This window comes from Onychomys torridus, chromosome 22 (assembly GCF_903995425.1).
Source record: "Onychomys torridus chromosome 22, mOncTor1.1, whole genome shotgun sequence".
Taxonomy (NCBI): domain Eukaryota; kingdom Metazoa; phylum Chordata; class Mammalia; order Rodentia; family Cricetidae; genus Onychomys; species Onychomys torridus.
In genome coordinates, this window is record NC_050464.1 from 6,287,502 (window position 1) to 6,305,776 (window position 18,275).

General features: G+C 46.8%; 2 protein-coding genes across 4 annotated transcripts in view; both read left to right on the top strand.

The window, feature by feature from the left end:
• The first annotated feature begins 151 nt into the window (after positions 1 to 151).
• Znf394 (zinc finger protein 394) lies at positions 152 to 9,289 on the top strand. 2 transcript variants are annotated; one of them, XM_036172103.1, is made up of 4 exons: positions 152 to 677; positions 2,263 to 2,386; positions 4,310 to 4,906; positions 9,168 to 9,289. In XM_036172103.1, exons 1-4 carry the CDS (start codon positions 309 to 311, stop codon positions 9,215 to 9,217), a joined length of 1,140 nt encoding a protein of 379 aa, XP_036027996.1. In that variant the 5' UTR covers positions 152 to 308; the 3' UTR covers positions 9,218 to 9,289. The 2 variants fall into 2 exon arrangements, with proteins under 2 accessions (XP_036027996.1, XP_036027995.1); XM_036172102.1 differs by lacking the exon at positions 9,168 to 9,289 and having other exon boundaries at positions 4,310 to 5,448.
• Positions 9,290 to 9,411: 122 nt separating this feature from the next.
• Positions 9,412 to 18,275, top strand: part of LOC118572459 (ATP synthase subunit f, mitochondrial) — a 45,151-nt gene continuing 36,287 nt past the window's right edge. Inside the window, exons 1-4 of one of the 2 annotated variants that reach the window (XM_036172100.1) lie at positions 9,421 to 9,503; positions 14,181 to 14,288; positions 16,517 to 16,633; positions 17,242 to 17,398. In XM_036172100.1, the coding sequence (XP_036027993.1) occupies positions 9,491 to 9,503; positions 14,181 to 14,288; positions 16,517 to 16,633; positions 17,242 to 17,270 (267 nt within the window). In that variant the 5' untranslated portion in view covers positions 9,421 to 9,490 and the 3' untranslated portion in view covers positions 17,271 to 17,398. Of the gene's footprint in view, positions 9,504 to 14,180; positions 14,289 to 16,516; positions 16,634 to 17,241; positions 17,399 to 18,275 lie in introns of those variants that run through there. The other variant, XM_036172101.1, reaches the window with a different exon arrangement.

The window sequence follows — 18,275 nt, forward strand, 5'->3', positions numbered from 1 at the left end:
TTGAGGGCGTGGCCTCGGGCAGCTCCAGTGCACCGTGGAAGGCGCACCACCAAGGTGCGTCTTAGTCCTCCAGGGTGCCTAGAGAGACCTTGGAAAGGCGAGGCCTCGCCCCAGCGCGTGGGATAATGACGCATTTCCGGCCTGGGTTTGTTTTTCTGTCACCAGCTACAGTGAGACTTCAAGGCCGTGGTCGCGGTATGCAGTGTCAGTAGTGGCCTGCTCCGGGCCTCGTTTTCGGAGGAGGGTGCCAGTGCGCCCCGTTTTTCCTTTCTACAAAAGCAAGTTCGAGCTGGACGGTCCAGAGACTGATGGCTGCGGGTGCCGGGCTTTGTATGGTCAAAGTGGAGGAGGACTCACCTGGGAGTCAGAAGTCCTCCGGATCCGGGGATTGGCAGAACCCCGAAACTTCTCGAAAACAATTCAGGCAGTTGCGCTACCAGGAAGTGGCCGGCCCCGAGGAGGCGCTGAGCCGACTCTGGGAGCTCTGTCGGCGGTGGCTGAGGCCGGAGCTGCGCTCCAAGGAGCAGATCCTGGAGCTGCTGGTGCTGGAGCAGTTCCTCGCCATCCTGCCGCAGGAGCTCCAAGCCTGCGTGCGGGACCACTGCCCCGAGAGCGGGGAGGAGGCTGCGGCCTTGGCGCGGACTCTGCAGGGAGCACTGGACCGGGCCCCAGCACAGGTGAGACGCGGGTGGGCGCTGGGTGGCGCCAAGAAGATGGTTTAGCGTTTAAGATCGTGGAGGGCTCTTCCAGAGGATGAGTTCAGTTCCCAGCACCCACGTAGGGTGGCTCACCATCACCTGTAACTAGTTCCAGGGGATCTAAGAATGTGTTAAGTCCGTGAGAGGACACCTTGAAAAAATAGAGTAATACTCCTGACATTTATTACTGGTTTTGAAATATATTTTGATTTTTTTTTTTAAGGCAGAGTCTTAACTATGTAGCCCTAACTGACTTGAACTCATTGTATAGACCAGACTGGCCTTGAACTCACAGAGATTCACTTTACCCCACCTCCAAAGTTCAAAGTGTGCACCACAATGCCTAGCTCATGGAAACTAAGCTTGCCTGTGCCTTTTGAAATACAATCCACAATCATGGTCAGTGTGAAAAGTCAATTTCTTTTGCATTTTTTGTTCATGTGACTGTGTGTTTGTGTGAACGTGTGCTACATGTGTGGGAATGCCTAAGGAGCACATAAAAGGGTGTCGGATCTCAGGAACTGGAGTCACTTTTGGGGCTATTGTGAGCTGTCCAGTGTGGGTGCTGGGAACTGAACTCAGGTAAGCAGGAGGCATTCCTACCTTCTAATCCATCCTGAAAAGGTAACCCAGCCCCTAAAAAGTTAATATTGAAACATTTTCGAGGTCCTCCCCCCAAAATGTTGTTTCATAATTTAGCCATTTCAGAGGCAGTTTTTTTCACCTCAGCACTGTGGACATTTTAGTTGTGGGGGACAGATACTCAAGCACTTCAGATTTGGGGAGCTCAGATTAGGAAAATGCTGGAGCACTAATTTCACCCCTGGCTGAACTGAGATATTCTGACATTTTAGAAACAGGGAGCTCAGCCCATATAAGCATACATGTTAGCCATGTGCACATATCCATAGTATGTTTAGTCAGTCTGTCACCATGATAGACACCTAAGACAACTTAAAGAACACAAGATTCATTGGGATTCAGTGGTTTAGAAGTTAAGAGTCCATGGTCAGCTGAATTCATTGTTTCTGGGCTTGGGGCATGGCATAACACCGTAGCAGAAGAGTATGCTGGAGCAGATATGTTCACTTCCTGGCAGTGTGGAAACAGAGCAGGGATGCAGAAGAGGGTCAGGGAGCTAGAGCTCCCAGGTACACTCCCCTGCATCAGCATCCTCCACCTAGTATGTCTCTTCTCTTTCTTTCAACCTGAGGAAGGACTTATTTTGGGGTCAAGGTTTCAGAGCTACAGTCTGTAAAGTCAGGAAGGTGTGGCAGAGGGTGTGGCTGGTCACCTATTGTCACAGTTAGCGGTAAGAGGAGGTGAGTGCTGGTGCTCCCCTTGCTGCCTTCTCTTTTCATTCAGTCCAGTCCATCAGCCTCTCGAGGGTCGATCTTCTCTCCACAGTCAAACCTGTCTGGAAATGCTCGCACAGGTAACCACATCTGTGGTTGTTACTTGACTCTCACCCGCTCCTAACTCTCTGGAGACTGGCTTCCCCTTAGACTGGTGGAAATGTTTGCAGTGACAACAAGGACTAAATGGAGATCTTGTGCTATTCTAGGGCTTTGTGACTTTCAAGGATGTGGCTGAATCTCTGACCTGGGAAGAGTGGGAGCAGCTGGCTGCAGCTCGGAAGGGTTTCTGCAGAGAGAGCACAGAGGAGCCTGGGAGCACAGTTCTGCCTGGTACGTGGGGTTTTCTGACGAGTCGTAGTATGTGTGGCTGCTCTGATTTCCTCCAGTTGCTGTGAGAAGACACTGACCCCAAAGCAGCTGAAGGGAAGAAAGGGTTTATTTGGCTTTCAAGACCAGGTCACAGTCCATCACTGAGACAAGTCAAGGCAGGAACCTGGCAGCAGGCCCTGCTATTCACAAACATGGGTTAAGAGCCTTAGGATTTCTTTTGTGACTTACGCATGTGTTTTGTGTGCATGTGTTTGTTTTTAATATTTTGTGTTGTTGGGTTTTGAGACAGAATCTCACTGTGTAACTCTGGCTGGCCTGGAACTCACTATATCGACTAGGTTAGTTGAACTCACAGAGATCTGCCTGCCTTGGCCTTCCAAGTGCTGGAATTAAGAATGTGTGCCACTCTTCCCCTTTTCCTTTAGATTGGATTTCTGTATTACATTACCAGAAGTGTTGGCATACACCTTTAATGCCAACACTTGGGAAGAAGAGACAGGCAGATCTGAGTAGAAGGCCAGCCTGGTCCCCAGAGTTGCAGGAGAAACCCTGTGAGGGGAGGTGGGATTTCTGTATTACACACAGAAAACCAGCAGTGCCACAACCCTGGCCACACTGAAGACATCCATTGTCTCCAGTTTCTTCCCCCTGCTTATAATTCCATCCTGTTTTTCTTTTTCCCATGGCAGCAGTGGAGATTGAACCTTGTACCACACGCATACCAGGCAAGTGCTGAACTGCACAGAGCTACAGAACCACAGCCCCATTTTGTTTCTGTTTTCATCAGTTCTGACCATTGCTTGCAGATGAAATGACATTGATTTTTTTTTTTTAACCTTTCTAGAGCTTTATTGGGAGAGAGGTGGCGGGGGGGAGAGACAGAGAAAGAGACAGAGAGAAGAGAGCGGAAAGAGAAAAAGGTTTTGGTTTTTTGTTTGTTTGTTTGTTTTTTTGTCTAAATTCTGTCCCCCTACCTTTCAGCACCAGTTAAAGACAGAGCCAGCATCTGGGTCCTATTTCTCAATAAAATGCCTTTGACCAGCTCAAAGCAAAAAAAAAAAAAAAAAAAAAAAAATTGTGTGCCACTACACCTGGCCTTTAATAATTTTTAACCTGTTCTTTGATAATTTCATGTGTGTGTGTGTGTGTGTGTGTGTGTGTGTGTGTATGATGCACTTTGATCAGAGTCAACCCCCATTCCTCTCTTATTCTTTCCCACTCCCTCTGGAAGCTTTCCTCCCAGCATGCCCTCCTACATTCGGGTTTCTGGTGTTTTAATAAGGGTTTACATGTGCATGAGTGTGGTTTATTTGCTAGAGCAACTTTACAAGGGCACGTCCTTGAAGAAAATTCACCCTGGCTCCCAGCAGTGACTAATTAGCAGTAGCTCTCAGCTAGAGGTGGGATCTCATGTGCCCCTCCCCACTTACATGTGTTTGTGAGAGTGAACATGCATATAGTGTGGGTGTATGTGTAGAGGTCAGAGGACAATTTGTAGACTTTTAACCAATCCTAGATTGACCTTCCACTGAGACCTTGCCTTCAGACTTTGGAGCTACCAGCTGTGTCCATTATCACTCACCATGGAGAGACTTTCTCATATTAATCCATCCCACATTCATGGGATAAAGGCAATCCAGCCTGTCCTGACATCCTTTACAGTTCACCTCTCTTAGTAATGAGATCTGTAACAATGCAATGGTACCAGGGAAGAATAGCTTGGTGGCTGTAGAAACAAATACAGAAGGAAGGCAGTTTGCCTGTACAAGCCAAGTGCATGGCCCTGATGGGTTCATTCGGTTTCACCGGAGGAGTTTGGTGAGGAACACTTAGACACAGGTTAGGGATGCTTCCTCTACCAACATTTCTCTTTAACTGGTACACAGAGGTGAGATAACAGTAGCTTATCTTTTCATATTGCAGGCTTGGAAACCAGAGCTTCGAGCACAGACTGGATCCCAAAGCAAGAAACTTTAAAGGAAGCAGAGCCACAGGCATGGACACAAGAAGTGTCCCGGGGAAAGGTCCCACTCTTTACTAAGGGTGGTGATACTCTTGAGGACTGGGAAGAAAAGCTGCCAAAAGACACTGTATTGCTGCAACTCCAGAGTGCTCCTGAAGAGCAAGGATGCACCACCATCTCACATCTCACTGGTGTGTCCAAGGAAGAGAGAGTTTCTAAAGATAATGAATCTGGGAACAGTGCCAGCTTTGGCCTTGGTCAGCACAGCCAGACAGCAAATAGGCTCAGTACCGATGGTGAATATGGGAACGACCACAAACAAGGCTTCCATGGAAAATGCCATGCAGTGAAACCTCACAACCCTGCTGGCAGTAGTTTGGGGCTCCGTGAAGACAAACCCTATAAATGTGACAGCTGTGAGAAGAGCTTCAGACAGCGCTCAGACCTTGTTAAACACCAGCGGGCCCACACAGGTGAGAAGCCCTATCAATGCCAAGCATGTGGGAAAAGCTTCAGCCAGAGTGCTGCCCTTGTTAAACACCAGCGGACCCACACAGGTGAGAAGCCGTACGCATGCCCAGAATGTGGGGAATGCTTCAGGCAGAGCTCACATCTCAGTAGGCATCAGAGAACCCATGCCAGTGAGAAGTACTACAAATGTGAGGAATGTGGGGAGATCTTTCATATTTCCAGCCTTCCTAGACATCAGAGACTACACAAAGGGGAGAGGCCGTATAAGTGTGAGGCCTGCCAGAAGAGCTTCAAACAGCGCTCAGACCTCTTTAAGCACCAGAGAATCCACACGGGAGAGAAGCCCTATGTGTGTTTTGTCTGTGGGAAAAGCTTCAGTCAGAGTGCAACCCTCATTAAACACCAGAGAACTCACACGGGAGAAAAACCTTATAAATGTCTTCAGTGTGGTGAAAGATTTAGACAGAGTACACACCTTGTCCGACACCAAAGAATCCACCGAACTATAGTCTCCTAGTTTTCATATATCTCTGCGTGACTCATGTGGTGGGTTTGCTACTGCTGCTATTTTTGAGAAAAAGGTCTCACTGTGCAGCCTTGGCTGACCTGAGGTAGCTATGTAGACCAGGCTGGCCTCAAACTTGGAGGTCAACCTGCCTCCCCATCTGCCTCCTGAGTGATGCAATTAAAGGTGTACACCACTATGCCCAGCATGACTTGCGTTTTGATTGTTCAGTTGTTTCTTTATCCAGAAACTACATTCTTTGTCATTTGGAACATTTCAGTCACTCATAGATTTCCTTAAGCCTCTCACATAAGACAGATAAGGTCTGATTTGAACCGTTTTGTTTGTTTTTTGAGACAGTCTCATGTAGCTCTGGCTGTCCTATGTAGACCTGTCTGGCCTAGAACTCACAGAGATCCTCCTAGCTCTTCCTTCCAAGTGCTAGGATTAAAGGCATGTTCCACCATACCTGGCTTGATTTAAACCTTAATACGTGCTCTTATAAAGAATTTCATGGGGTACTGGAGAGATGTTAAGATGTTAAGAGATGTTCTGCTGGAGGTCCTGAGTTCAATTCCCAGCTACCACATGGTGGCTCACAACTGTCTGTAATGAGATCTGGCGCCCTCTTCTGGCCTGCATGAATCCTTGCAGGCAGAACACTGTATACATAATAAATAAATCTTAACAAAAAATAATTTCATGGGCTGGGTGGTGGTGGCGCACACATTTAATTCCAGCACTGGAGGATAGTGGCGGGGAGAAGCAGGTGGATCTCTGTGAGTGTGAGGCCAGCCTGATCTATAAAGGGAAGGACTTCCAGGACAGCCAAGGCTACACAGAGAAACCCTGTCGCAAAAACAATTTTTTTTTTCATTGTGGCACATGCTTTCAATCCCAGCACTCCAGAGGCAGAGGCAGGCAGATCTCCTGGGTTTGAGGCCAGCCTGGTCTACAAAGGGAGTTCTAGGATAGCCAGGGCTACATAGAGAAACCCTGTTTTGAAAAGAAAATCAGGGGTGGGGCTGGAGAGATGGCTCAGCAGTTAAGAGCACTGACTGCTCTTCCAGAGGTCCTGAGTTCAATTCCCAGCAACCACATGGTGGCTCACAACCATTTGTAATGAGGTCTGGTGCCCTCTTCTGACCTGCAGGGACACATGTATACATAATAAATATTTTTAAAAAAAGAAAATCGGAATTTCATGGTGCGTTTGAATCCTGTGGCCTTGGTTAAGGAGATGGCTCAGCAGTGGTCAGACGACCTGAATTCTATCCCTGGGAGCAACATGGTAACAGGAAAAACCAATAACCCAAGAGGTGTCTCTGCTCTCACATGCTGTGCCACATACAGGCCTCACCCCACACAAAATAAACATTTTTAAATGCGCCAAGGCCTGGGACATTGCTTGAAGTTTTATTTATTTTTTCATTTTAAACAAGCTTATTTAAATAAGATGCTTGACTCTAAGGGAAAACTATCTAGGATCATTTTGTTCAAGAGTAATTTATCCCGGCCAGGCGGCAGTGAAACACACCTTTTTTTTAGCTGAGGATCAAACACAGGGCCTTGTGCTTGCTAGGCAAGCGCTCTACCACTGAGCTAAATCCCCAACAAGGAGCACACCTTTAATCCCATTATTCAGGAGGCAGAGCCAGGTGGATCTCTGTGAGTTCCAGGCCAGCCTGGTCTACAGAGCAAGATCTAGGATAGGCACCAAAACTACACAGAGAAATCCTGTCTTGAAAAACAAAACAAAGGTTGGGGATTTAGCTCAGTGGTAGAGTGCTTGCCTAGCAAGTGCAAGGCCCGGGGTTCAATCCTCAGTTCCAAAAACAAACAAAAAGACAAATTTCCCTACATGTAACAGCTATGTACAAAAAAGTTTAAAAAAATTGTCCTTGGTTTTACAATGATAAAAACATTAAAATTCTTCAGTCAAACAAGGTATGCAAGGATTTTATGGTGTTAAAGTCTTTAATTACAACAATGAGAGCAAAATAACTTACTGGAATAAAAAGACAAGAGCTGAATGAGAAGGGAGATATTTTCACAGAACCAGTGTTTTCCCCCAGGCCATCTCCATCTGATGTCAGCCAAAACAACAGTGGCTATTCGGTTTAAAAACGAAAAAGAAATGGGGACAGAGAAATGAAAGACTAAAGAAACTATATTGTAGTAGTCAGGATGTGGTGGAACCAAATTGAGGCTTTCTAATTAAGAATGCATTCTTGATCTGTAACAAAATTATGGAGCAAAGTAGCAGGTTCTCTTAGTGGATACCTGTCTGCTGCTGCAACATAAATAGTATCTTTGTCCAGCTGTGCAGGTGTGTCAGAAGTCTGCTGCCCCCATGTCGCAGTAGGATGTCTCAGCCTCCTGCTATCCTAGCAACTCCCAGTAAATTTTGCTTACTGCAGTCCACTGTCCTGGAATACTTCTTTTTCCCAGTGTTTTGCCACTAAACTCCAAAAGCCAGTCCAAATATCCAGAAATGAGCTCAACTTGGACTATACGAGGATTTCTGGCAGTTACATAAGCCAGCATTCCTAAGGAACTTGTGAAGCCAGTTTCCCTCTGCCAAAAGTAGTCCATTCCCCTCCCTCTGGCAAAAGAGACATATTGCTACTTAGGGTGTCTGTCAACTTATCAAAGTGCATGCTGGCCTCCAGGCTCCCTCGGTATTATGAGCACTTGTTACCCCTTTCAAAGTCCATGCCATAGCATCCTGGATCTTTTCACCTTCTCACCCTAAACTTTCAGCTCCCTGGCTTCCCTTCCCCCAGCTATTCATTCTCCTTATGAGCCCACTATTCTCGGTATGTTCTCTCTCTGTGTTCTGTTCCTCCCCCCACCCCTTTTTGAAACTGGGTTTCTCTGTGTAGCCCTAGCTGTCCTCACTCTGTAGATTAGGCTGGCCTCAAACTCAGAGATTCACCTCTGCCTCCTGAGTAATTAAAGGAGTGCGCCACCACAGCCTGGCTTCACTGTTTTCTCTGTTCTCTGTCTCCCCCCTCCCCCATTCTCCTTTCTCTCTCAAATAACCCTGGCCATGTCCAGTTTGTTGGCCATGTTCAGTCTATGTCTTTCTCTCCACTCTGGACTCTTCCAGAAGCCTCTGGCTGTTTTCTCTCTCACGTCTACAATAAAAACCTTCCCCCATGGGAGCTGGGAAGATGGCTAAGAGTTAAAAGCACTTGTTACTCTTCAGAGGACCCAGGTATGATTCCCACGATCCACATAAGAGCTCACAACTCCAGCTCCAGGGAAGACAATGTCCTCTTTTGACCTCAGTGTGCCCTGCATGCATGTGGTATATAGACATACATGCAGGCAATATCCATACACATAAAAACAAAAAACAACAAAAACCCCTTCACCTTAATCATACCATGGAGCGGTCATGTCAGTTTATATAGGTAGTGCACACCTGCAAGCGCGACACTTGAGATTCTGAGGCTGGAACAAAGTTGGAAGCCACCCTAGAACACATACCACCAGACTGACTCTGTCATTTCATACAGTTTTGCTGTATCCAAAGCTGGAAAAGAGAATGCCCGAAGTTGGGAATTAGTGGTAAGATAATTGCCTGTAGCTATATATGGTAGTCTGCCCTTGGCCCAAACACGGCTTGAACCTGAACTTTCTTCTGTTGGTCAGATAAACTATCTTTATGAGCTTTAGGTCAATCTTTGCAATCATCATGGAAACGATTTTAAGCATTTTGAGTGGAACTCCAGAGGAATCTGGTGTCAGAGCCCAGTGAATAGAGGGGGAAACGAATTGGGGAGGGCACGAAATGTTCCTGCCTTCAAGACGTCTTTGCTTTTTCTTCTTTACAGCATGGAATGAAACCAGAGCCTTGAGCACTCGGGATTGGGCCAATGGCTAACCCTCATTTCTCAGATCCACAAGCAGAGGACAGTGAGCCAGAATGTCCCTTTTCCCTTCCTTCTTTCCTCCCGTCTGGTCCCAAAATCAGGGTCCGCGGGGACTTCACTCTCTTCGGAGCTGCCCTCCCCTTCAAGGCACCCTTGAGTTCACGCTCTAGCTAAGGGCGACTACTTCCGGCGAGCCTCGGCTCCCGGCGCCCGCACCGGTGCTCACTCCCTTCCCAGCAGCCCTCGCGCCTAGTGTTGGGTTTGGCGGACACCAGGACAGCAAGATGGCGTCGCCCGGTGAGTCGTCGGCTCTTGCCTGGCCGCGGGGTTAGAAGCCCGAGCTGGGCGCAGGGTCCAGGGCCACGGTGGGGTAAGGAGGAGCTGCGGGGACACTTGCTCTGAGGGTCTGCGTTGCCCGCCCGCCCTCCTCCGTGCCTTCTGCAGCGGACTGCGGCTGGGCACCGCAGGGCCGGTGGTGGAAGGCGGAGGCAGCCGGAGCGGCTTCGCCGGGCCTGCACATGCGCTGCCGGGATCCATTTGTTTGCCTCTCCGCTGAGGACTAAGCTGCTGCTTTTCCTCCTGCGACGCAGACGGGGGCACGGCAGCGCCTGTCCGTCCCAGAGCTGAGGTTCAAATTAAGGTTCAGAGCAGCAGTTGCCTAGGATGGGTCCTGACACATTGTATTACACACGCTTCATTTGAACACGCCTACGGAGGTGAAGTGACCTGTTCAAGGTCACAAGTCCTGAGAGCCTAGTTGGGATTCAGACCTCGGTTGGCGCCCGGGGCCTCTTGGTAAAAGGGATTAATTCGCAAAGATTTCCATGTGACAGACAAGCAAGCGTTCCTTTGACACGCGCGTGTAAATCTTAACACGCATTCATTGTACACTGTTGGAATTACATATTATGTGTATGATGTGTGTGTCTAGGTATGGTCAAGGGAGTGCCAGAGCCTGTGTGCAGCAGGTTAGAGGACAACTTTGAGGATCATCCCTTCTGGGATGAAACTCCAGTAGTCAGCTAGCCATTTCAGGGTTGTCTACTCGCCTCCTTTGAGACAGGGTTTCTCCGTGTAGCCCAGGTTGGCCCTGAACTTGCAGCCTCTGTTGTTAGCCTCTGTTTCTAAGTGCTAGGATTACAGGCCTACGCCTCTATGCTCAGCTTGTACCTGTATTCTCTATCTCAGGCGGCGAAGATGAGGGGTGGGGTGTCTAAAAATGGAGTGTGAAGAAGCTAGGTTTGTTGTTTGGTTGGTTGGTTGGTTGGTTGGTTTGGTTTTTGGCTTTTCAAGACTAGGGTTTCCTTGTGTAGTCCTAGCCATCTTGGAACTCGCTCTGTAGACCAGGTTGGCCTCAGTTTCGGAGATCTGCCTGCCTCTGCCTCCCAAGTGCTGAGACCACCGCCCAGGGCTTTAGAAAGCTGTTTTATCTGTAAAATGTCAGGGGATTATTAGTTCACACAGGGTTTTCAGAAGAGAATGTGAAGACCATGGTGAGACTGCTCAAGAGGTTGAAGAATAATGATTCCCCAAGTTAAGGCCAGCCTGGGCTATGTAAGTAGACCATTCTCAAAAAAAAAAAAAAAAAGGTTGAAAAAGATTTTGAAATTTGGCGTCCCCCCCCCCCTTTTTTTAAAGACAGGTCCTCCCTAAATAGCCCTAGCTGTTCTAGAACTCACTACGTAGACCAGGCTGTCCTTGAACTCAAAGAAATCTTCCTGCTTCTGTCTCCTGGGTGTTGGAATCAAAGGCAGTGTACCACCATACCAGGCTTGAAGTTTTCGATCTTATTTAAGTAGATGATTAGTGTGAGGAGCCCTTTTGACAAAGGACTAAAAAGTTTAGTACACTTAGTTAGCTGGAGGTGGTAATACACAACTGTCATTCTAGCACTTAGGGAGGTGAGGCAGAGGGATGGCCATGAGTTTAAGGCCATTCAGTACTACATAGAAATACCCTGTGTCAATCCAAAAGATAATTTAGTTCAAGAAAGATATTTGGGGGTGGGTAATAGAGTTACAGCTTTGTTGGTAAAGTGCATGCACAAAGTCCTGGGTTCTACCCCCAGCACCACATAAACCTGTGCTTCTAGCATTTGGAAGGTGGCAGGATCGGGTATCCAACAATATCCATGACACACAGCAGCAAGTTTAATTCCAGCTTGTAAGACTCTGTCTTAAAACAACAACAACAACAAAAACCCTAAAAAACAGGGCATGGTGACACATGAGAGTGTGTGTGCACACATGTGCACAGAAGAGCCATAAGGAAACTATAGAGATCAGAAAACAACTTTCCAGGTTTTTCACTACTGTACATACTTTTTTTGGGAGGAGGGAGGTTTGAAAGAGGGTTTCTCTGTGTAACAGTCCTAACTGTCCTGGAACTAGCTCTGTAGGCCAGGCTGGCCTTATGCACATACTTTTTTTTTTTTTTCCAGATACAAAGCAAACAGGTTTATTCTGTAGGCCAGCCCCACCATCGTGTAGGATCTGCAGGCCGAGTTCACAGGAAAAGTGAGGGACAGAGGAACTTTCCATGTTCCGAGGGCTTCAGGGCTCACGCTGACAGCTCCATCTGGGCAACCCAGGATGAGGCAGCTACCTCAACACCCTTTCCTGTGAGGACAAAGGGAGGGGGCCAGCTTGCTGGGAAAGTTTAGATCACTCTGTCTGGGGGTCACTTTTGCCTAAGCTTCTTGATAAAGGAAACCTCGTCTCGATTCCGGATACCATAATCTCTGAGCTTCTTCCTGTCCTCTGTGAGCTTCTCCCCAGCTGAGGTCAGATGGTACATCTGCCACACATACGACCAGCTGATGTGTTGAATGCCTCCTTCCCGCTCCTGCTTGAGCTGCAATTATGCACATACTTTTAATCCTAGTTCTCAGGAGGCAAAAGCAAGCAGATCTCTGAGTTCAAGGTCAACCTGATCTGCAGATCAAGTTCCAGGACAGTCAGGGCTATAGATTGAGACCTTGTTTTAAGAAACAAAGATAATGAACAAAATCGCTGGCCCACAATGCAGGACTCTGTTGATGTGAGCTGGACATCTGGATTTCCTCTGGGGCATTTGAATAAGATTGGTGCACATAGCCTGACTTATTTACTGTTACTCTGGAATTGAAGTTTATGCCTCCTAAGCATTGATTTTTGGTTTTTCGAGACAGGGCTTCTCTGTGTAGCTTTGTGCCTTTCCTGGAACTCACTCTGTAGCCCAGGCTGGCCTTGAACTCACAGAGATCCACCTGCCTCTGCCTCCCAAGTGCTGGGATTACAGGCCTGCACCACCACCACCACCGCCTATTGATTTATTTATTTATTTTTTAAGTGAAGGAAATAACAGTTACCAGTAGCACATAAGATTTGGGAGTGGGGGTGTTGTCTAGAGCTGGAAAGATATCTCAGTGGTTAAGAGCACTTGTTGCTCTTGCAGAGAACAAGAGTTTGGTTCCCAGCTCCCATATGGTTCATATTCATCTGTAACTCCAGTTCCAGGGCATCTAATGCCTTCCTCTTACCTCTTTGGATACCAGGCATGAATATGGTGTACATACATGCATGCAGACAAATACTCAAGTACATATATAAAAATAAATATTTTGTAAAAGTTTTAAATGATTTTATTTTTACTTTATGTGCATTGTTATTTTGCCTGCATGTGTGTCTGATGATGTCAGAGCCCCTGGAATGGAATTACAGACAGTTGTGACCTGCCATGTGAATGCTGGCTATTGAACCTGGATCCTCTGGAAGAGCAGCCAGTGTTCTTAACCACTGAGCCATCTCTCCAACTTTGTAAAAATACTTTTTTTTTTGAGACAGGGTCTCTGTATGTAGCCCTGTCTGTCTTGGAACTCACTATGTAGGCTGGCCTTGAATTTACAGAGATCTACCTGCCTGTCTCCAGATCTTCTAGAGGACTGAGTTTGGTTTCCCAGCACCCACATAATGTGCCTCACAAACCACTGTAACTCCAGCTCCGTGGGATCTGAAACATTTGTCCTCTTGGGGCACTTGTACTTACGTATGCATACCTCACACACACACATAGTTAAAAATGAATCTTTAAAGTAAATGAAAAAGGAACACAAATGTTAGGAATTTATTTATTATGTGTGCATGTTCTGCCTGCACACCAGAAGAGGGCACCAGATCTCATTCTGGATGGCTGTGAGCCACCAGATGGGAATTGAACTCAGGACCTCTGAAAGAGTCCCCAGTGCTCTTAACCTCTGAGCCATCTCTCCAGTGTGATTTTTATTTTTTCAGACAGTTTTGTTTGTAGTTCACACTTTGATATCTTGATCATTGTATCCACACCTCCTGAGAGCTGGGATTACAGGTGTGTGCCACCATGCTTGACTTAAATGTTAGCTATAAAGCTCTATGCTGCTCTCCATTTTATTCTTTCTTTCTTTCTTTCTTTATTTATTTATTTATTTTTCTTTCTGGATCAAACCCAGTTGAGGATCAAACCCAGGGCCTTGGCTTCCTAGGCAAGTGCTCTACCACTGAGCTAGATCCCCAGCCCCCCATTTTGTTCCTTTGTGTGGCCCTTAGCTCTCTTCTTTACAGTCATTCTCAGGAAGCTGCTAGACATATTGTTGGTTTATAAAGCTGTTTTCTTTTTTAATCTTACTTTTTAGGTGTATGGGTACTTTTGCCTTTGTGCATGTCTGTACACCACATACATACCTGGTGCCAGAGGTGACTGGGTTACAGACTGTTAGGAGCTGCCATGTGGATGCTGGGAATTAAATCCAGGTCCTCCGAGTTCTTGTCTGCTGAGCCATCTCTCTAGCCCTTGGTGTGTAAAGCTTTCAAGAGTGGTTTTGATTGATAGACGTGTTCAGAAAATGCCTGGTGTGCAGCATCTGTGTACTTTGTGTGCCTGCAGTTGAAATGGTGCGTGGACGAGTGCAGTCTGTGTTGCTGAAGCAGTCGTCAGTGTTTTGTTTTGTTTTTCTTTCAGTGCCACTGAAGGACAAGAAGCTCATGGAGGTTAAACTTGGAGAGCTGCCAAGCTGGGTAATGATGCGGAATTTCACCCCCAGTGGCATCGTGGGAGCCTTTCAGAGAGGTCAGTGTCTTAGCGTGTGAAGACAAGAGCATTGCTTTTGTCTTCCGGTCTCTTCTGCTGTGAGTTAATCTGACTGATAAAGGCCTTTCTGTCTGGAGATTTGTTGTTTTTGTAGAGGGATCGATGATGGTGGTTAATTCCTAAATTTCTGTATTTGCATGAGCCTATCAAAGGCTGACTGTGAAGCTGGGAATGGTGGTGCATGCCTGGATCTCTCTGAGTTCGAGGACAGCCAGGGCTATTACACAGAGAAACCTTGTCTCTAAACAAAATAAAACAAAGGCTGACTATGTGGGAAAGGGAGATGGCTCGGTGGGTAATGTGCTGAGGGCAGGAGTTTTGGTTCCCGGTGCCCATGTGAAAAGCACTGTGTGGCCAGTTGGCAGTGGTGGTGCACACCTTTAATCCCAGCACTTGAAGGCAGAGGCAGGTAATCTTTGAGTTTGAGGCCAGCCTGGGCTACAGAGTGAGTTCCAGGACAGCCAAGGCTGTTACACAGAGAAACCCTGTCTCAAAAAATAAAAAATAAAAAAAAAGCAGTGTGTGCCTATTGTTCCAGCACTGAGAGGCAGAGGCAGGAGGATCCCTCCCAGGAGCTCACTGGCTGCTAGTTAGTCTAGCTAACTGGTCAGCTCCAAGTTCAGTGAGCCACCTGTCTCAAAACATGGAGATCAATAGCTGCCGACCTCTGCCTTCACATACTTTCTCTCACATCTGTGAACGGAAAAAATGTACACACCATTTGCATGCATACACATAAAAATAACAAAGGTGAGCTCTGAGATGTTTCAGCCCAGGAAATGTTTTACATCTTTTGAGGCCATGAACTAGCCTTGAACTTTCCTTGAATGTACCTCAGCCTCCCAAGTAATGGTGCCACCATACCCAGCTCAAAATAATTTCATTGCTTTGGATCAGTGCCTCTTAGAGGAAACTGAAAAACCAGATGTGAATACGCACTAGGAATACCTGTACTTGTAGCACTAGGAAGCTGGAGGCAGGAGGATCTAGCGTTCAGTGTCACCTTTTCCAAATTTGTTGGCTGAGATACATGAGACTCTAGTCTCAAAAAGAAACATTATAGGGGTTGGGGATTTAGCTCAGTGGTAGAGCACTTGCTAGGTTTGGTCCTCAGCTCTGGGGAAAAAAGAAAAGAAAAAGAAAAATTATAAAGAAACAGAGACTGAGAAGAAAATGAGTTTGAATCATGGTGGTCACCAGCCTGTACCATGCTCATCTTTCTTCAAGCCTTCCTAAACATTTCAAATGGCCCATCCTTTAGACCTGTGCATGTAGTAAGTACAGGGCTGGTCAGATCTTCAGTGGAGTCATACATGGCCTCTGGCCTCCTCAAGGGTTGCATGCCCAATTTTCTAACCTGGCCACTCCATGCTATCACTCCTGTGACTTGGTCTTGAGGCTTTCCCTCCAGTTCTGCCCTTGGAATATTCTGCCTTTTACCCCCATGTCTATTTACAGCTGTCCAGAAAATTAATGTGGTCTATGGTCATAGCTCCTTGTGGGCAATCCTTGTTATTTTAAACTTTTAATAATGCCTATCAAAACATTCTGTTTTGTTGTTGTTTGAATCTCACTCTATAGCCGTGGCTGCGATAAAACTTGTAGAGCAGGCTGGCCTGAACTCAAGAGATCCCCCTGCCTTTACCTCTGAGAGGCCTTTTTTGTTTGTTATGAGACAGGATCTCAGGTAAGCAGGCCTCAAATTCAGTTTGTAACTGAGGATAACCTTGAACTTGTGATCCTTCTGCTACCCAGTGTGCCATCTCACCTTGTTCATTCTTTTTCACTAACTAGAGTATGTTTATACCCTCTCTGGTGAATGCACCTGGCTGCTTATATTTAAGGCACTCAGTGCTGTCATGAAGGGCTTCATTAGTCAACCTAGCTGGCTCTGGTGAAGTGGCCCTTATTGGGGGTTGGAATCTGGGGCAGAATTAGAATAAAAGGGTCCCCAGGCTGGAGGTGGGAGTGAAGTAGGAGCAAAGATTAACAAGCTGAGCCAAATTTATAAGGATAATGCCAAAGAAAGTGTAGCTGCCCTGTTAAAATTGGTCTTAGCTCTGGGGCTAGTCTTGGGTCATGGAGACAGAATCCCACAGTGCATTTGTGCTGTCCACCATCATCAGTGAATGTAGGGTGGGTTGCTGTGAGAGCCCCCTGTACACTGTCAGAAGCATTACTGGCAGCAAGCACCTCTTCTGTTGCAGGTTCTGACCGGTATTACAACAAGTACATCAACGTGCGGAAAGGCAGCATCTCGGGGATTAACATGGTGCTGGCAGCCTACGTGGTTTTCAGCTACTGTCTTTCTTACAAGGAACTCAGTAAGTGCTCTGGCATGACTCAGCTTCCAGGATGCTTGGCTTTGTTATATGTGGCAATTCACAATCAGCAGTGGAGCTTTGGGATGCTCCTTAACCTGTTTTTCAACCTGAGAGGAAGTTACAGTAATGTGGCATGTGTGATATCATTTTAAGTGAGGAGCTAATGAAAAAAAATCACAGGAAAAATAAGATGAAACTAGGCTCAAGTTTAGTATTTGGGAAGCATAACATACAATGCTGAAAGGTGGCTTATCCTCCTAGCAGCCAATGTGAAGAAGGCAGTAAGTTGAGTAGTATGAACCAGTGTTTGGCAAAGCACAGCTATTCCTGTCTCAGGCCTGGGCTGGTGAAACCTGACGGGAGACTGGGAACATCAGCTTCTGACTAGATTTCATGGCTGTTCTCAGAGCACCAGCTCCTGCCAGTCTCTGGACCTGGGCAACACTTCTAGTTGGGGGGGCTATTAAGGAAACCAGTTTAGGCATCTCATGTGGGAGAAAATTAGCCAGATAGCAGGTCCTAAGGATTCGCTTAATTGTGACCTGTTGCCATCACTCACCCGTGCTTTCACTGGAACACATGGTGAGAAACTGTTTTTCCTAATTTAGAACATGAGCGGCGACGCAAGTACCACTGAAGAAGGGTCACTGGAGGGCCTGCACACCGGAGCACCGCCGCCTGCCCCACTCCCATCCGTGAAGCCAGCTTTGACTGAGTCTTCGTGTCCTAAGAACTAGTGTCAGTAAAGGTGACTGGCTCATGCACTTCTTGCCTGGTGGAGTCATGTTCTGTGCTTCCGTTCCTTTGTCACACTTTGGCTCTGCACACCGCTGTGTTGGGGTTGTGTCCTAGCTCACTGTGGGCAGCATGTCATCTGGGGCTCAACTGCCCAAGAGGCCTGTCCTCTGCCATAAGCACCGTGGCTGTTTAAGAGGTGCTGTGGCCTTTGGTTGGCAGACAAAACCAAGCATGGGCCCTCATGACAGTTTTTCTTTGGGAGACAGGGTCTCTCTACTTAGCTCTGGCTGTCCTGAAATTCACTATGCAGATCAGCCTGCCTCTGCCTCACAAGTGATGGGATCAAAGATGTGGGCTACCACACCTAGCTTTTTAAAGTAATTTGTGCGTGGGTATTTTCCCTGCAAGTATATATGTATGTATGCACATCACATGTGTGCCTGATGCCCACAAAGGTAAGAGGTTATTGAATCCCTTGGAACTAGAGTTATTAGCTGCCATTTGGGTTCTGGGAATAAAACCCAGGTACTGTAAGAGCAGCAAATGTTTTAAAATTACACTTTTAAAAATTATATATACATTTTAAAACTATGTATAGCATGTATATTTGCCTCCATATATACAGAAGCCAGTGGAGATATGAGATCCCCTGGAACTGGAGTTACAGGTGGCTGTGGGTGCTACCTACTCCTGGACATCTTAACAGTGCAGGGGATTTGGGAATAGCCTGAATGTCTTCCAACTCTCCTTTCTGCATGAGGACCACTAGCATACTGGTAAAATGGCCAATTAAAACTTTGTGGATAAATGATAAGAGATACCAGCCTGCCTAAAGCAAGCTCACCACTCTCCCTGCAGCACTCCCCGTTACTGCCTCTCCAAGATATAAGGCCCAGCTACTAAG